The sequence below is a fragment of the Corvus cornix genome, chromosome 1, assembly GCF_000738735.6.
Source record: "Corvus cornix cornix isolate S_Up_H32 chromosome 1, ASM73873v5, whole genome shotgun sequence".
Taxonomy (NCBI): Eukaryota; Metazoa; Chordata; class Aves; order Passeriformes; family Corvidae; genus Corvus; species Corvus cornix.
In genome coordinates this window covers 80192137-80211762 of record NC_046332.1, presented here as the reverse complement: position 1 = coordinate 80211762, position 19626 = coordinate 80192137, and the positions used below count along the sequence as shown (strand labels likewise).

General features: G+C 41.8%; 2 protein-coding genes across 3 annotated transcripts; one reads left to right on the top strand and one right to left on the bottom strand.

Moving 5' to 3' along the window:
- The first annotated feature begins 1995 nt into the window (after positions 1–1995).
- Positions 1996–12778, top strand: POGLUT2 (protein O-glucosyltransferase 2). The gene is given in 11 exon segments (XM_039563529.1): positions 1996–2113; positions 2116–2182; positions 4267–4472; positions 4878–5083; positions 5844–5921; positions 9028–9200; positions 10158–10395; positions 10972–11181; positions 11538–11627; positions 12164–12268; positions 12517–12778. Coding segments are annotated over 11 exon segments (1494 nt in total). The 5' UTR covers positions 1996–2010; the 3' UTR covers positions 12535–12778.
- A 1030-nt stretch (positions 12779–13808) lies between these two features.
- TEX30 (testis expressed 30) lies at positions 13809–19394 on the bottom strand. Of its 2 annotated transcripts, none has more exons than XM_010394122.2 (5): positions 19320–19394; positions 18082–18312; positions 16588–16639; positions 15334–15542; positions 13809–14173 (listed from the first exon to the last, which is right to left on the bottom strand). In XM_010394122.2, exons 1-5 carry the CDS (start codon positions 19335–19337, stop codon positions 14000–14002), a joined length of 684 nt encoding a protein of 227 aa, XP_010392424.1. In that variant the 5' UTR covers positions 19338–19394; the 3' UTR covers positions 13809–13999. The 2 variants fall into 2 exon arrangements, with proteins under 2 accessions (XP_010392424.1, XP_019138634.1); XM_019283089.2 differs by lacking the exon at positions 19320–19394 and adding an exon at positions 18824–18975.
- Positions 19395–19626: the final 232 nt, after the last annotated feature.

Sequence of the window (19626 nt, the reverse complement as noted above, 5' to 3'; positions counted from 1 at the left end):
ATTATAGCCATTAGGATAGCAGCGATGTTGGCTTTGCCAGCCAAGACTAAAATTAGGTTGCATGATTTATCTTAAAACTTGTTTGGGTGCTGACAAGTAGTGCCAAATCTCTGCACAGATTCCCTGAGCTGCACTTATGTGGGGGAAAAAAGCTGGAGGAGAGAACATCAGGAGGGTAGAAGTCTGTCACCTTTACTTCATCACTGCTGTGCTTTTTTTAACATGTCATTGCCATCCTGCTGAGGGGAGGAAGGATGATCTGTGAATTCTACAGCTATCAAATTTCTTTTTAAATAAAAACATCTTTAAAGTTCTCTTCCACTAGAGGAGACTGGCTTCTCTCATACAGCAAAGTATAAGCTGAGGAGTGTGATTTCTGCCTGTAAAACACATCAGGAGAGTAAAGATGGGGAAAGGAGAGGAGCTAACGGGTCATGGATATACAATAGAGTCTGTGTGAATTTTTAGACTAGAAAATATAAGTCTTCTAACTGCTGAATGTCCTGAAAAGTCATGTCCATGAGAACATAACAGGGCAAAAACTATGTATTTAAAAGCTGGAGCTGGGTAATATTTAAGGCATTTTGTAATGAGGTTGTTGGTTAGAAAAGACTCTCTTCATTGATCCAAGTTGTCATTTCTCAGCTTGCAATTTTCTCCAAGCAAGTGATTTTTGTGTGCTTTTCTCTAAGCATATTTACAGTATTTCAAAATGTAAAATACAAAATACCTTTGAAATTCATGAGTCCTTGCTGATGATTTTCAATTTTCTATATTGTTTGCTTTAACAAGAGAGAAGCAATAAGGAGCAAAGTTGAAAGTATCTTTTGGGATATAAGTTCTGCCATGAAGAGGCCTTAATTTTTGTGAGGTTTCTGTAGCTAAATGTTGACAAAGAAAAGCATTGAGGTATGTGTTTGTACAACCTACCTGAAAGGAGGTTGTAGTGAGGTGGGTGTTGGTTTTTCAAGTAGTAAGTGATGAGAGGAAATGGCCTGAAGTTGCACCAGGGAAGGGTTTAGATTGGATATTGGGAAAACTTTCTCTGCTGAAAGAGTTGTGAAGCAGTGGAACAGGCTGCCCAGGGAAGTGGTTGAGTCACCATTCCTGGAAGCATTTAAAAGATGTGTAGATGTGGTGCTCACGGACATGGTGGAGTCGGCAGTGCTAGGTTAACAGTTGGACCCAATACTCTTAGAGGTCTTTTCCAACCTAAATGATTCTGTAAGTAGTTAAGAATAGCATTAGTGTTTGGGACTAGCTCTCTGCAATTGGAGGCTGGATTACTTGACAGACAAAGGGCCATGGAATCACCAAAGGCCTGCGCTGGGTGATTGCCCTGGTGGCAGCAGGTGAAGTGCCCCTTCACCTCTGCTTCAGACAATCCCAGATCTGCACTACCGGCAGCCACACATCACAGAGTCACAAAACTGCTAGCGTTGGAAGGGACCTCGGGAGATCATCTAATCCAACCCCCCTGCCAAGGCCGGTCACCTGGAGCAGGTGGCATGGGAACACAGTGGGTTTGGAATGTCTCCAGAGACAGAGACTCCACGGCCTCCATCGGCAGCCCGTTCCAGGGCTTTGCCACCCTCAGCGTAAAGAAGCTCTTCACCTTCAGCTGCTTTGAGGAGAATTTTGAAAAAACATTTTCCTGATTGTAAACTCCATTTCCCACCCTGACGTTTGGGAACGGAGTGAAGGGAGGCTGGTGGGCGGGGGGGCGAGGAACTTCAGCTCATGGCACAGGTTAAACAGCGGCGCAGAGATGTCCGGATGCGTAAATGATGGCCGCGGGGAGAGGCAGCTGTCCTCAATGCTTCCCATGCTCCCGGTAATTCCCGGGGGTTCACCCGGCGCCTCCCAACCGGCCGGCGCCTCTCGGCAGCGCCGCCCCGCGATGCCGCTGCCCCGCCCCATGGAGCCGCGCCGGGGGCGGGACTGCCCGGCGGCGGGGGAGGGCGGGAGGCCGGTGCCGGCGGTGTCGGTCCGTCGGGGGCAGCGCTGCCGATGCGTGCGCTGTGGCCGCTGTGCCTCGCCCTGGGAGCCGCGGCGGCGGCCGCGGGCGGGGGCGGGCGGCCGAGCGCCGAGCGCAGCGCCGTGTGGGGCCCGGGCTGCGCGCCGCGGCCGCGCTCCCCGCACGGTACTTCTACGTGCAGGCCGTGGACGCCGAAGGGCTGAGGTGAGGGCGGCGGCGGCTTTTCGGGGAGATTGTGGGCAGGGTCAAACCGAGAGGATTGCGATTTTGTTGTTGAAAGGGCAGGCTAAAAGCTCTCCACGTGACTCTTTCTGTATATCACTTATTAATCTTTTCAAGGAGTATCAAATAACGGCGCGAGGGGATGAGATAAGAGGATGAAAATGTTCAGCAGCAAAACATACGTGTTAGTCAGTGGAAAAATTCATTATTTATTCTCCTTTGTCAAAACTTTAGCAGTGACTAATATATTTAATTTGTTAGGCTCAGGCAGCCTGCTTCTTTCCACTGTTAGGAACAGTCGTATTTCTCCTACATGCCGAGGTGCAAGATCAGTAGAATAATTTAGGAATTACTCCATAGGCCAGTAGGTAAACTTCATAGGAATGAAGTAGGACGAGGAGCAATGGCCATAAACTAAAATACAAGAAATTTCACCTCACCATGAGGAAAAACTTTCCTCTGAGGGTGGCAGAGCACTGGAACAGGCTGCCCAGGGAGGCTGTGGAGTTTCCCTCTCTGGAGACATTGCAAACTCTCCTGGACACGTTCCTGTGTCACCTGCTGCAGGTGACCCTGCCTTGGCAGGGGGATTGGACTAGATGATCTGCAGTGGTCCTTTCCAACCCTAACAACTCTGATTCTGTGATTTTCAGAGGATGCTCGTTGCTTTCCATTCCTGTAGGAAAACTGGTCATACAGCCTAGGTAGGAGCTCAGAATGCTCCATCAAGGTCATCCGGATTAAGTGTGCCATGGCTTGTGTGAGTACGGAAGCTGCCAGTTCAGCTTAACTCGGGTAGTAAATATTTCTTGCATTTAATTGAACTGGCAGGTCTCGAGTATGTCTGGACTCGAGTAAGTTTTAGGAAAGGTGACCAGGATCTTGGGCTGTAACCCCCTAGTTCGGCTACTCCCACCACCTTTCTCTATCCCAGGGTCTCCTTAAATACTTGGGACTATATTTAAAGAGATGGAAGAAAGGTGGAAGAAAGGTGGAAGGAAGTTGACAGCATTTTGACCGCACCAACTTTGTTAATACCTCAATGATATGTGATAAATTCATGACTATTCAGATTATTTTATTTGCTTTTACGGAGGTTTTTCTATGTTTGGTGTATGGTGAATTTTACCAAAATATCTCATTTGCACATTGAATTATCTGATCCCTCTATAATGTTTTTCCCTGCTTTTTTTCCCCATATAAGCTACCATAATGATTAAGTTTAACTTTGTTCTGTATTTCCTTAAATAATACCTGGAAAATAAGGTAATCTGAAAACATTTTGCTTCTGAATGTAAAATAATAGACTTACTAACCTGCTAAAATGAAATTTGCTCTAGTATTTTTTTTTAATAGAATTGTAGAATGGTTTGGGTTGGAAGAAACTTTTAAAGATCATCTCGTTCCAACCCCCTTGCCATGGGCAGGGACAACTTCCAGTAGTCCAGGTTGCTCAAAGCTTTGTCCAGCTTGACCCTGAACAGTTCTACTGATGGGGCATCCACAAGTTCTCTGGGCAACCTGTTTCTGTGTCTCACCACCTTCATTGTAAATGATTTCTTACTTATATCTAACCAAATCTACCCTTTTTCACTTTAAAACCATTGCCCTTGTTCTGTCCCTACAGGAAAGGACGCAAAGATATATCCACCAAGATCCATTTATCTGCATGCTCTCTACCTTCCCATCATTTTACACTTGAGCCACTACCAATCAAAAGCTCTGCTGGCTTTTAAAGGTGCTTTGTTCCCATATAGTCAAAGACTGTATTTCCAGTAGGGCACCAAGTGTAGGGTGCCAAGTGATTTTTGGAGCTGCGCTCGTGGCTGACTGGAACCTTCTTGATATCTAATGCTTCTAATGGCGTGAGACATTTTAGGTAGCCTACCAAAATTCTCTTTGGAAAAATCACACCTTGATTGTGAACATTAGCATGTGCTTGTAGGGGCCTAATGTGGTTCAGAGAAGTCACTGGAAATCTGTTGGCTTGCAAAGGAATGGACCAGACTAAGAAATCTTCTATATGTTTCCTTTGTTTATTAAGCTCCCACTTATTCTCTGGGTAGGTTCACTTCATCACCAGGTGAAAATGCATTCCAGGTGAAGATCACTGCTCCCGAAGAACAGTTCACTCGTGTTGGTGTGCAAGTATTGGACAGGAAAGATGGTTCCTTCCTCGTGAGATACAGGATGTATGCAAGCTACAAAAGCCTGAGGATAGAAGTCAAAACTGGAGATAAGCATGTTGCAAAGTCTCCATATATTTTAGAAGGTAAGAGGCACCACTACACACAGGTTTCCTACTATGGCTCACAAAGTGTGTCCCAGAATGTCTTCTACTACAAGCATAGGATTCTTTGGGACCTCGGTGCTTCTCTGGACTATCAAATCCCATCGGAATTACGGATTTATTGTATGTGTCCTACGCATAGTATTCAAAATAATAAAAGGAAGCAAATGCTGTGAAGCTGTTGCCTAATAAATACATGTGGGGTCTCACACAGAAGCTGATGTAGGCTGACATGACTTCATTGGAGTTAAAAAAATTTTCAGACATGTCCATTTAGAGTTGCTGAAGTTTTGGCCCTAAGCAATGAATGTTCAGTGTCTGACCCTCTTCTGTGATCTCAACAGCTCAATATTATGACTTATTAAATAATAATTGTGTTCCCAATAGGACCTATTTACCATGAAAACTGTGACTGCCCTCAGGAGGAGAGCAGTGCATGGCTGGAAGAGATGAACTGCCCTCAAACCATTCCACAGATTCAGAGGGACCTAGCAAATTTTCCCACTGTTGACCCAGATAAGATTGCAAAAGAAATTCCGCAGAGGTTTGGACAAAGACAGAGTTTGTGTCACTACACCATCAAAGACAATGAGGTATGGAATGGGTTGATCTGAAGTCCATATGGGAATTTGGTGGGAAGCCATGTTAACTGGGCAGTTCGTCTGTTCCCAGTTGTGAATGCTTCTTGTAGTCTGTTCTTTAAGAACAAGACTTTGCTTGCTTCTCTGTCCTTGACTACTTTGCAGTTTGTGTATGAGCTCAGCAGTATCTGTCCTGCTTTGTAAGTGCTTTTTTGTCCATGTAACAGCTGAAACACAGTGAAAGCAAATTACTTTCCAGCCAATCAATAGAAGTACTGGGCACACACCCAAGACTCCTAAATGCTAATTCAGTTTCCTGTTCTCTGAGCAGTACTGCTGTGAGGTGTCACGATCATCTAATTTGAAGTGCATCAATAAATTACATCGTGCATAATTCTGAGGTAAAGAAATATCACTTTTAGCTGCACTGAGGATCAGAGCTACAGTTCTTCATTACAAAGCTGTACTTACTTCAGTGGAGTTTTATACAGAAATTAGAAGAATGGAACACCACAGAAATAAGCAACAGTTTCTGTTTCCATGAAACAGACCTCAAACATCTGCAAAAGCAAGCAAAGCTTGTAATTTTTTATTTTTATTATTTTATTTTATTTATCACTTTTCTGTGATTTCTGTTGCTTCCCAGCTGATTCACAAATCTGTACAGCCATACAATCTGTCTGATGAGTTACTAAGCGATTAAAAGAGCTCTGAACTGTGCCAGCCGTTCTCTGGAATAAAATCACCCAGTAAAACCTTTGTTTATTTTCAGGTTTATATAAAGACATATGGGGAACATGTTGGCTTCAGAATTTTCATGGATGCCATACTGCTTTCTTTGACAAGAAAAGTGAGTACATCTGTACAGCCACTTATTCTGCATGTCCAAATTTATAGAAGCCTGGGCTTAAATACACTTCAGTGTATTTGTTGCTGTTTCTGTTAAAAAACTCTTCCTCGTTGATTAATTATGGAAAGATCATGGATTTTCCTTGTTTGAAGCTGTCATGTTCTAGAATGCCATCTGATTGGAGTATCACGAAAGTTAATTGAATAGCAGGCTTTTATAGGTGATTTTGATAAGCCAGGACAGGGTGTGTTGGTTTGTTTGTTTTCTTTTTTTCTGTAGACGAAATAAATCATCCTGTAACATCTAATAGAAAATTCTGTCTCTGCAAGTACATTTTACAGGATGGCTTAAAAAAAGTAGGGAATGTATGTTGTTCTCCATTAAATTCCACTGAGAAGGAGTAACAAAACCCCAGCAGGTGGTGTGGTGGGAAACTTATTTGATGTACAAGAAAAAAGCAGCACACAGACTCTTTCCTAGGAAAACGCTGAAAAAACCCTGACATTATGTACACAGTGACAGAATATAGCTGGGCTGAAGTTTCAGCACACACAAATATGTCATTTTTACATAAAAAGAATAGTAAGAGAAATAAGAAGATAGCCAAGTTAATATCTATTTTGACTGTAAAAAGAAAAAGTGCCTTTTCTTTTAAAAAGAGGAGAAAGGAGAGGAACTACTGAAGTATGGAGTTCTTCACCTAAAAAGCTTTCTTAAAAAATTAGTAAAAACAAACACATTATTTATAAGTAGCTGAAAGATAAGGTAATTGGTATGAAACAACATGGATTTATCATAAAATATGTCACAGTAGTAAAATTCCTTTCTATAACAAGGTAATACATTTCTATTATGATGTCAAGTATCTTTATTTTAGGCTTTTGGGGCTAAGTCTCAAAAGCTTTTCACAAACAAGGTAAAAAACTCTGCACAGAAGAAACTAATGTAATCTGCTTGGAAAGACTTACTTAAATAATAGTTGCCAATGCTTCCAGAGACATGAAAGGTGTCACAAAAATATTCTTCAGAGATTTATTGTAGGTTCAGTCACCATTTAATAACTAGTTATATTTTGACTGAATGATGGACTAGAGAATACGCTTATTGAATTTTCAGATAACAAAAATGAAAGAACCTTCAAGCACCTCATGTTACAGAATCATAATTTTAAATTTTCTTAACAAGAGAAATTTATGGAAAAATAGATAAAAATTAAGTGACAAAGGCAGGATAATACACAAATGCTGGAGAAGTGTTATAGTTATGGCAGCTGTTTAAAACAGGGAGTGAGAGGTTATTTTCTGCAGAAAAGTGTGAAGGTTACAGTGTCGCTGGTGTAATGTGACTCAGCAGTGGCACTCTGCTGCAAAAAGCTAAACGCAAGTTAACATAACACGTGAAAGAAATGTCAAGTAACCTTTCCACTATCCTCAGGATTAGTAATGGATCAGTTATGCTACTATGTTTGCCTTTGAGTGTCACGCTTTAAGGATTGCTCAATTGCTAACGTTGCTGAACTAATATGGCACAGGAAAATGGGACAAGTGACTAAATGTACAAATGAACATTAACTGGGGTTTGTTTCATCTGACATTGTCTAAGGGAGGACATGATGTCTAAGGGAAGACATGAACGTAGCCTGAAATTTTCTAAAAGATTGTTCTCTGGAAGATGGAAGTAAACTGTTTTTGGTGTCAGTAGTGTTGGACAAGAAATAATGGAGTTAAATTACATCTAAGGACTTCAGACTAAATGTCGAAGAAGGATTGCTAACTCCAAAACCAGAAACTGTTTACAGATCTAGAAAACACAGTTTGTCTCAGTCCCGTTAAATACCTCAAGAATTTCTCTTAGGACAGTGTCAATGAGTGACAGTAGATAGTTGGTTGGAGAAGAAGATATAAGCTGCTGAGTGATTCTGCCGCTGAGGATGTGTAGAAAATACAATTTGTAGGGGTTTATGCCCATTACAACCATTAGATGGCACTGTAGTAATGAAGCTTAGTGCTGAGTCTTAGACTGTGTGGCAAACACTTTGAAAAGAAGGTAGTATCTTCCACTATTTAGAAGAATGTTTGATATTTGGCAAATTATTAATTTCTTTTGCTTTGAAAGAGGTAGCTGAGGGGTATGTATTGGAGATGTATATTTTTAAAAATGAAATGAAGAGAGTGAGCTGAGATATGACATTAGATCTGCACTGACCTTTTATGTGCCTTCAGGGTTCTGTAAAACTCAGCCATATGTCATGTTTTTTCTTTTGCTCTCCTAACGGAACTGTCTCACCATTTTCAGTGTCTCCTCACTAGGCAGCTGGTCCTTTCTTTGGAAAACTACAAAGCTGCCTTTCTTTATACCTTTTTTTACTTCACCTGAACATACTCAAACCACACACAGTGCTTAATATAGGGGTATTAATGCCTTAATATAGGCATTACAGTTTCATGTAGCAGCAAAATTATGCCCTCTGTCCTGCTTCCTGGCCATCGACAGTACTTTGCTTGCTTTTTGGCTGCGACAGTGATTTCAGGTATGGTTCTACACTACCAAATATTTTAAATAAGTGATGATGTTATGCTTAATAATTAACCAGAGTGCTGACTAGATGTGGTCTTCCCATCATGGCTGTTTATTTCTGTTTCTTCTCTTCTGTTGGATTTAGGCATCCTACAGACACAGGGTGAATCAGATCACTGATGTGACGGAAAACTGATTTACCACCCAGCAGCAATTTTCATATAGTAACAAGGTGATCCAACTTACCTTGGGGCTATACAGTTGCTGACAAGGTCCCAGTGCTAGCCTGATAAAATGATTGTGTGGTTAGTCATGAAAAGTATAACAGGAAACCATCTTCTAAAAAGGGTGCTCCTATGCCTTATGTGACTTTGTACAAATCTTCTTTAAAAAATACTATTTTGTAGGCTTTACTCTATGGTCTCAGTACTTCTAACAGGTTTCTAAACTTCAGTGATTTATTACAGGTACATTAAGTATATTAGACACCTGGCTATTTTTTCCTCTTAGATTGTTTAAAAAATGTGAAATGCCAGCAGAATACTGTTCTGTGTTAAACTGCATTTGTACCTACTTTGTTTCTGTTTAGGTGAAAATGCCAGATGTAGAATTTTTTGTAAATTTGGGGGACTGGCCTCTGGAGAAAAGGAAGCCCCCACAGAACTTGCACCCGATTTTCTCATGGTGTGGGTCCAGTGAGTCAAAAGACATTGTCATGCCAACATATGACTTAACAGACTCAGTTTTGGAGACTATGGGACGGTAAGAAATGGCTTAAACTCCTGACAAAATTCACAGTAAATGATCTTCCATAGAGATCCATGACTTAACAGTATATTAACTGTTTTCATTTACTCATTGAGACACTGGCACCCTAGGTAGGCAGTAACTGTGTAATCAATATATTGACATTATACTTCACTGTTTCATTTCAAAAATCTGAATTTATCCAAACATGGTCAAGTCACTGAAAATAGCACTTAAGAGTGTTTCAAGGCTAAGCATTTGATTTGTTTGCTTTGTTTCTCCCCCCATGAACTTGTTGACAACTGGCCAGGTGTCTTTCATTCCTGATTTTGCTAGAATCCTGTTTTTGTGCACCTTTCATATCCCAACTAGCTAGAATTCTTGTACTAGGAGCTACCATCTCCCACCTTGATTACTGACCATAACTAGCCTTGGCAACTGCTCTGTTCTGTCTTGAAACACTACGAAGATGGCTTCTAAGGGGGATCTTTGTAATCCATCTTGAACTTGTTTATCATTTCACTGCATTTAGTTCAGGTTCCATTTATTTTTATCAAGACTTTTTCTAAGTTTGCTATCCCTTGCCCTCCCAGTTTATGTGTTTTAAATTCTCAACATTTTAAAGGACGTGCAGTATGTTTTATTAAGCAAGATACATTATCCTGCATCACCTTCATCTGTCTGGCAACCATATCCACTTTTACTTACTTTGTTCCATGACAGCTGACAGGTACTCTTTCTACATGCCATGTTGTTGAACTGATGCTGTCATGCCACATGCCTGTGAACTTAACATTCATTATCTGTTTCTATTGCTGCAAATGACTCATACAGTAACACAGCGTGGTGTGCTCATGACTTACCTTCATCTTTGCTCTCTGTCTATGGGTACTGTGAACTCGTTTAAGTAATTGCACTTTAAAAATTAGTTTCCAGTAGGCTACACTATGAAATCACTTCTTTCTCCTGCAGAGTCAGTCTGGATATGATGTCAGTCCAGGCAAACACTGGCCCATTGTGGGAAGACAAGAATAGCACAGCCTTCTGGAGAGGACGTGACAGCCGCAAAGAGAGGCTCGAGCTTGTAAAACTCAGCAGGAGACATCCAGAGATCATAGACGCTGCTTTCACAAACTTTTTTTTCTTTAAACATGATGAAAGCCTCTATGGCCCTATTGTTAAGCACATTTCATTTTTTGATTTTTTTAAGGTAAGCCGCTAATCATTTTTCATAGAACTCAGTTCTCACTGTTTCCCATTATCAAATAACTTAGTTTGTATTATTGATAATAAAGTGATTTTTAGTTTTTCAGGACACCACAAGTAACAAGCATGACTAGACATACCTCCAGTGGGATTAACTGCTATGTAGCTCTTACACTCAGGATAATAATGTCTGACTTACATCTAAAGGTTCTGTAGAACCTTGTGTAATCTATGTAACTTCAAGTTCCTTTTTATTTCTTTTTCCTGATTCAGCGATCAGGACTACTAACATAACTAACATAGTGGGAAAATCAGTGGATGAAGTGGCACATCTACCCTCACATCCGAGGATGAGCGCCTAAGAATTCCCGGAGAACTTAATTGATGAAGCTCTGTGTACCCTGCACTGTGACGAATTCCAAACTAGATAATAAAAGCTTCTTAGACATTGATGCTTGCCTAGCCAGTCCTACATGTCTCAATATCGGCAAGTCAGTAACACCAGTGCCCTCAGAATATAACCTAACCCAGCCACTGGCATCTTGTGGTTTTTAATAACTTCTGGTCCTTTTCTTTCCAGTATAAATACCAAATTAATATTGATGGCACAGTGGCAGCATACAGATTGCCTTATCTACTAGCAGGAAACAGTGTGGTGCTAAAGCAAGACTCCATCTACTATGAGCACTTTTATAACGAGCTGCAGCCGTGGAAACATTACATCCCATTTAAAAGTGACCTGAGTGATCTGCTAGAAAAATTACAGTGGGCAAAAGAACATGATGAAGAGGTAAAATACGCCTTTAGAAGTACTCACTGATGTTTCTAGAAGAGGAAAAAATGGCATTTCTTTAAAACAAAGCAAAAAAATATTAGAAGGACTTGAAAATTATTTTCATCAACTCTACAAACAGGGAAAACACTTAAAAATGCATAATAATGTCCTTAATTTGAAATCAAATTGAACTTCAGGAAAAAAAAGAGTATTTTCATAACAATGCCTTAACATTTAAAAAGAGTGCTTTATTTGAGTTATTCTAAACTGTCAACATCATATGTAACTCCCCAGTCAACAGTAGCACCCTGAAATAAATACTAGCTCTGGGCAATAAAAGCAATAAACCACACTTTCATTTTCTTCAACAGGCAAAAAATATTGCAAAATCTGGACAAGAATTTGCAAGAAACAATCTCATGGGAGACCACATTTTTTGTTACTATTTCAAACTTTTCCAGGTCAGTATATTTTTAACGGCTACTGGCACAAAAATAGAAATCACACAGCGAGAATTCAGGGCAACAGAGCTGCTGGAAGTTGGCCAGTCTTGAACTTGAAGCCACGAAGCAAGCAGCAGCCATTAAAATCTTCCTTTGGTTTACAAACATTGTATTCAATTGTATCCTGTGAAACCCCTTAAGACTACGCTGGCTCTTTGAGAGGCAGTCAGATCCCATAAATCTTGATCTAATCTGCCAGCATACGTTGCCCACAATGATCAAAGAATTCCACATCAGACGGACACCCTGTGAACCACAGCTGAAAATATCTGTGCATTAGCACCGAGATACCAAACTCCAGGGAGGCACCCGAAGGGGCTCCCATCTGCAGCTGAGTGTCCGCTCACCCTGTCTGTGACAGAGTCTGCAGGAACACATTGTGTAGCCCCAAAGTTGTTACAGAATGGCTCAGCTGAGTTGCTGCAGTATTGGCAACCAGATGTACAATCTAAAAAATTTATGAATTAATGATACCTTCCTTTTTTTAAAACTAGGAATATGCCAGCTTGCAAGTGAGTGAACCAAAAATCAGAGATGGGATGGAGAAGGTGCAGCAGCCTGATGATGACCTTTTCCCATGCACTTGCCACCGAAAAAAGGTACAGTACATGCAGAGTTAAGTGTAAGTGCTGGGTGTCTTCTGTTCCTGTTCAGCCCCGCTGGAGCATGGCTGCTCAGTGCCCCACGGTATCAGTTATCAGGCCAGGCCATTAACACCTATCGAACTTAGAAACACTTCTTGATGCATTTGCAGGACTAGACAGTGAAAAATTAAGCTTCCAGTTAACTGAACCATGTTTCTTCTTTCTTGACTTTCTTTCTTGATTTTCTTTCTTCTTTCTTGCAGGCCAAAGATGAACTCTGACAGAAGTAAATAATTTTTTTCAAAATTTACATACATTCAGACTGTCTTCTTAAAGAAAGAAGAAGAATCTGGATTAGTATGCCCATGGATAATGTCAGTGGGTATTTTAAAGTTTACCATTTCATGATCTACATATGGAAGAAAACAAAGCCCCCCCGATTTCCTTTTTATCATGCAGTGGGGTGGCATGTTCACACACATTTTTATAATTTCTTTTTTAAATAAAAAACATGTTTGTAACAGTCATGTGTTCCTGTCCTGAGTTACCTTAGAAATGCAGATACTTTTTACTCATGCTTGTTTATAGTCAGTCTTTTCACTAGCAGAAAAGGGCAGACAAGAATTGTACATCTTCCCCCCTACTCATCTATCTATCCATCCATCCATCCATCCAAAGGCATCTTTTTCAGACCAAACTTTGTTCCTTCAGACACAATCTCAAAGCCAGGGCTGTGGGGTTCGTAATAAGTCTTGTTAACCTGAAGGAAAACCACAATTCCAATATTGCTGTAAGCCTGGTTATACCAACAGGTTACTCACAGCCCATAATGAGAAAGGCTGCAGCTGCCAGTACATACAAAGTGTTTCATCCACTCTCCAGTGTCAGAGCTCGGACAGGGACCTGAGTTCCTCCTGCTAATGGGTGATGAGGTGCAGACCCTGGCCTGCCTCTTCAGAGCCCTCGGGATAGAAGCCTTGTGTGGTATGTCACAATGGATGCAAACTGCTTCCTGCTCCAGGAGTTCCTCCATCACTAAACACAATTTGTCTTCTATGAGTTTTTATATATCAGAGGGCCTCCTTTACACAAAGGACATTGCTGAAGGGGACTTCTCAAAACTGTAAACAAAACCATATTCTTTGCTCCACATGCCCAGCTCTGCCTGCATTACCTCTTCCTCCTCCTTCCCACACAGGCAGAATCTGGCTCCCTAAGGTGGCAGACACTGTAAACGACCAGAGATTCCTCTCCCTGCCTCACTGGTTTTGAAGCACCTGGGAGTGCCAGCATACAGCACCAAGGCAGAGTAGGCTCACCAGTCTCAGGGGAGGTGCTGGCAGAACCCTACAAATCAGTAGGTTTTAATTGCAAGCGAGTGCAGCATCAGTAATAGACTTGGGAATTGAAGACCCCTAAAGATACATTGTCCAATTAGATTTTTTCCAGTATATTACTTCAAATATTAGTCAAAAGCATTACTTAATCCTCTGCCTCCCCAAGTGTTGTATATGGTTATTTGCATAGAAACACAGAGAACAATGCTCCCATGATATATTTTGTTATTTCAAGAAGTTCTTTATTGTTTTGCATATTTTTTTTCATTCATACAAAACTTTATTTGCACTTGCACTTAGACCTCTGAAAAGATCAGTTTAAAAAAATATATGCCTCTCAAAAATAACAAACCCCTTATTGGCCACATTTAGGAAAAACTAAATGAAGATACTGCTTGAACACTGCAAATTATTTGTGCTCCAGTTGAACATTCTCTCTAAGCCAAGAAAAAACTCGTGCATTTATTTCTTCCATGACATCTTCTGTTGTTCGTCCTTTGACTGCCATCCCATGGTTTGCTTTATCAATCCAATGGATTTTTTTAGGGGCTTTCATTTTGCTCACCACACCTTCTAGCAATTTCTGTGGAGAAAATAAGAATGCAGATATTAGAGAATCAGCTGCTACAAACTCTGAAACTCCTAGATGTCTCTTGCTTTGCCTGTGCAATGCATAATAGGCAGCTGCTAAAATCCAAATGGATCTGTGTGCACATGAAAAACACTTGATAGGAAAATGGGATATATTATCTATCCAGGATATAAATACTGGGATCTGCTCAATGCTTCACCCTCACTCAAACAGAGAATAGCAGAAAATTAGAACTTCAAAACCTGCACAGGTCACAACCCTGTGCAGGCACCCTCCCCATACTGACAAAGGAGTCCATTTTTACCGTCAGAGGGTAGTGCTGGCAATAAAAACATAGAACTGAAGAAAGATTTGTCTACAGAGGCAAAGTAGCAATGTAATTCCTTAGGGACTGGCTTTGACACTGTTGAAGTTTCTCAGCAAACAGATCTAAGAACCAGCTCATGAAGTGGAAGATTCCCCCATTAAGAGGGCACTCCAAGGATCTGCTGGTTGCTAGCCTGACTTATTTTAGCAACAACTCCTCGCAAAAGCACTATGACTCCTTAGAAGCTGTCCAAGCATGAAAAATGCCAATTGCACATAGCCCCAAATTCAAGCTGACCTGTTCAAGAACAACAGATACCTGTTTGCAAGAAAACAAGGCAGAAAAGCAATTTCCCTGCCTACCTCTGCACACCTGCTCTTCATCTCTGCAAAAATATCACTTTCTACCACAGAAGCCTGGCTTGTGGGTAGAACTGCTTTGCTAGAAGAATTTGCCATGGCAATGTGACCAGTGTGAAATTGGTGGCACAGCACAGGTTTTGTAACTTGAAATGGTTAAAACAAAATAGTAAATAACTCACTCCTTCCATAGCCCATTTTTAATTTGTGCAATCCTATTGAAACCATTTAAATCAGTGGTGTTTTCAGTGGCCCAAAGATGAGCATGCTAAAGTGGAAGATCAAGCATGATCCATTAAGTTTTAAGCAGCAAAAGAAAGCACTGCCAGGCTTCTTTGTGTCTGATGAAGTTTCCTACCCAAGGCTTCCTTCAGAAGACACCTGTTCAGGGAAGGCTGTTAATCAGGTGAAATACAGACATCACTGAGGCTCATTGCTGCTCCTCCAGACTGCCCTGTCATGGCAGGATGTACAAGGGTACTCACTTTTTCACACATCTCATCTGCTGATCCTGAGACAAACAGCACTGGACACCTGGTAAGTAATAAGTCTTCATCCCGGAGCTTGGACTGCAGTTTGGGTCGATGCAATGGGTAAGATAAACACACGAGACCTTGAATGAAACCATCATCATCATCATCCTGGCTCAGCTGACGTACCACAGAGGCAGCAGCTCGTGAGCCCATGGAACGGCCTTTCTCCCATGTAGAAATAAAGGAAAAAAGTATTATCTGCTGTCACCTCATCTGCATTCTGGTTTAGTACACAACTCCCAAAACCAATCCAACTGAGTTATTTCAGTGGTATGAAATGCTAGGGATGTTCTACTCCATGAAAAACATTAATTCTAATTTCAACATTTTCTGCTGAGATATTTGTCTAGTTATAACATTTACACCCCTGTTTAAAAAAGAAGCGGAAAAGAAAGAAAATATAAATGGATACAGATCCTTTGCAATACTGAAAGGAACAACAGCCCATCCTGGGGGCAAGGGAAGAGAGGGACTGGTCCTGTGCTCCAGAGCCTGGAAATTTGAGATAGCCATGATACTATCTTGTTAATGCAACCTCAATTTGCCCAAATTCAAAACAAAATTCTGTGCTCAATGTCACTTTGCTCACAAAACAAATCCAGCAAGTGTTTATGTACACCTTGGACTTCAGCCTAAAAGTAAAAGGGAGAAAAAAAAGTGTGAACTTGTAACATGAGGTCAGTCAGTGACAGCAAGGGAGTATCAAAGTATCTCCTCAAAGAGGAGGCATATGAACTGACAGTGCACTGTAATTGAGTGTTACAAGTGGCTGATTCTTATAGCAGCACAGATCTGGTTTCACTTAGAGAAAATTTAGAATTTCCCCTATTAAGATATTCCTAATCTATTCCCCTTCTCACATAACAGCAGACTTTTTTTATCTGCCACTAGGTTTTAATTACCAAAACCTGTTTTGGGAAAACTGTTTTCCATTTACTAGTAACCAGAATTCTTCAAGACCTGCAGTTAAAAAGCACACATGGATAATCAGAAAACTCATGTCCTGTAATTTGTGACAAGGAAGTTTTCTCCCAAAGTACCTGTAAAATACAATCTATTGCTCTTCCCTCCTCTGCAGCAAGATCTATGGGATCATAAGGAGGGCTCATTCACTTCTCACCAAAGTGGGATAGACTTGGAACACTTACAGATTGCTATTATTAGAGACAGTAAAAGAGAGAAAATTATTGATAATAAAAACAATACCTGCAAGGAAAACACCAGAAAGTTTATAATCATCAGAAAGTTTCAAGTATTCCTAAAGAAATAAGAGAAAGAGAAGCATTACAAGTCAGAATTAAGATAGCTGGGAAGCTGGGGATCTCTTCTGTTTGTAGCTACTAAACACAAAATGGGACGCTCTTTCAGCACTGCAGATTAAACAAAGAACAGATACATACAAGGCGCTCTTTTGGGGTTTATCACAAAAATGGTTTCATAACATTTTGCAGCAACAACATAATCAATTTCACATTAGCTCTCAGCAAGTCTGAAATACCAGATGCCCTCTCAAGTTACCAAAACATAAGTGATTACTACGTATCAACTTAGTGATAGTAGCAGAACCCATGCAGGCTCTTGGCCCATCAAAAGGCAAGGCGGGTTAGCAAAAATGCCCTTCATTGGGGTTATGTATTTCCAATTAAAAGTTTGTGACATGATCAGTTAAGCCCAACAGAAAAGATAAAATTCAGCAACATTTTTTCAGGTTTTAGGAGATAACTAATCAGATGCTACCTTAGCAGATGCCTTCAAATTACCTTTACACAGCAGCATGTTAACATAAACGCCCTAACAACATTATGCATCTTTAAAAAAGAATGGAGATCCACATTAAAGACAGCAAAGTCTGATTTCAAATTAATGTACATATAATCACAATGACATCATACAAAATTCCTTTAGAACTGGACTTTGTTCTGCTATAAAAATGCCTCATGCTCGATGCAAAGCACTTCCTATGTCCCACTAAAAATCCCTAGATAATCAGTAAAAAAATTCCATTCCTTCCAACATGCTCCAGATCAGGGAGATAATCTTAAACTGATGCTCTCACAACAAAAGGCTGCTCATTTTAGCAAAACCTAGGCACATAAGGACAGCCTTAATAAGGTAGCAACAGAAAGAGAAAAACAGATGCAGATAACACTTTAAACTGATTTTGGAATCAAAGGTTACGTATGTTCTAAGGCTCTCATATGCTAATCCCAATCTCTCTTGCTTCAAATCCTGCTGTGACCCAGTCCCCTACTCTTTTCCAAAAGTCTATTTCTCCCAGCTGCCAACCCTCTAAGATCCAGCACAATTCTCAGATCAACTTCTTTCTATCAAAACTGCTTCCAAAGCTGTCTCTTCATCTCCCTTCCCTCACCAAGCCCTCCCAGACCACCACGCTCGCTTCCATTCTAAATTGTTCCATTTTTTTGCAAGCTGTAAATTTTCCTATTAAACACCCTTGCTTTTTGTCAAGCTTTTCTTTCTCCCTGAACTCAAACCTGCACACTTGTGGCAGCTGTTCCAGCTGTTGCCCATCTAAGAATTGCTCCGGTGTTTCTGTTCACACACAGTGCTCCATTTAGCTAAACATTGGTTCTAATTTTCCCCACTGTTGCTTGACTAATCTCTGGCTGTAATTTAAGAAACCCGGAAGACAACACCCATTGATCTAAGATTTGCTCTAAGAATTTGGTCACTCCTTACCACAACTGTTTTGAAAGCCTTAGTCCTGTAAGCAACATTAAGGCCTTTACAAGTAAACCGCAGGCACAGAACTCCATGGGATGCAAGACAGTCTGCCAAGGACACTAACTGAGGGAAGTTCATGTCTCCTCCAGCTCCATGAGTAAGAATCACTCCGTATGTTGGTTTCTTCTCTGGGACAGAAAAGATAGCATCAAGGTATTTGTTTCCAAAAGGTATTTTCACTTTAACCTAGAAATGAAACAAAACCCAATATTACTTAAAAAAAAAAAAAAGAAAAAGCAGACAATTAAGAAATGAACCAAAATTGCAAGCCTGTTATTATTTCTCCTGTTTAAGAGTACTAAACGAGTAACTGCACCTCTGGTTCAAAGATTTTCCATGCAATAATGCACAAGTCACTTTATGATTCCACACCTTATGTTCTGCATTAGAAAATGAACCATACCTAGCTTCAAAGAATAAACTGAAATTATTCTGACCATCTCTATATTTCTACGTGTAGCTTTTCCAGACCTAACTAGCTGCCTAGACCACAAGACTACATGACATTAAGACACAGCCTAGCAAAAATTTGGAATTACAGTGTGTTAGCCACTGAGCGAAGCAGCAGCCTGCACAGAGGCAAGGACTGAACCTCCCCCAGGGCCAGGAGACAGCACCGGTTCAGACAAAGCCAGCTCCAGGGGGACAGAGGGCCTCCACCAGCAGACAGCTGGAGGAGCTGATCCAGACACAAGACCTGCTGATGTTCTGCGGAATGAACGGCGACTGGGCAGCACACGTGCCCCTGTGGTGGCTTCTGAGAGCAAAAAGGACACCCCGGGGCTGGGATGGAGCACACTTCACCCACTGCTGTCTCCCGACGCGGTCCTTGCAGCGCTCCGAGAGGAGCTGCCCAGGCCGAGGCAGGTGCTCAGCGGCCTTGCCGAGCTGCCGCTCCCACAGCCGCGGGAGGGGATGGCAGATGCCGGACAGGGGGATGGCACAGGACACGCGGGACGGCCGGACGCCTGCACACGGAGACGGGCACAGCTGCAGCTGCCCACCAGCCATGGATGCACCGCTCCTGGGAAGGCAGAGGCGGCAGCGCACCCAGCCCGCCCGCCCTGCCCAGCTCCAGAGCCTCCTCAGAGGGGAAGGGTGGGCTGCAGGAGCACACACATCCCCACAGACGCCAGGCACAGGACCCAGGAGCGCCCGCTGGCACAGGCCACTGGAACCAGCCGCAGCCATACCTCGGCCGGCCCGCTCATCCCGCCGTGACGTCACGTGAGTGACAGCCCCCCGCGCCAATCCCGCCCCGAGGCCCGGCTGCTGCGCCGCTGATTGGGCAGAGCCGGGCGTGGCCCCGCCCCCAGGGGCGGGAACAGGCAGCGGCCTGCGCGGGGGAGCGGGAGTTTGGGATGGACCGCGGTGGAGCCGTGTTAAATAAATAAAACCCCCGTAAATAAATAAAGCCCCACGTAAATTGTTTTTATTCACCTGTGTGCACAAAAACCCCATGGACTGCTAGGTGGTAATTCAGAACAATTTAAGCCAATT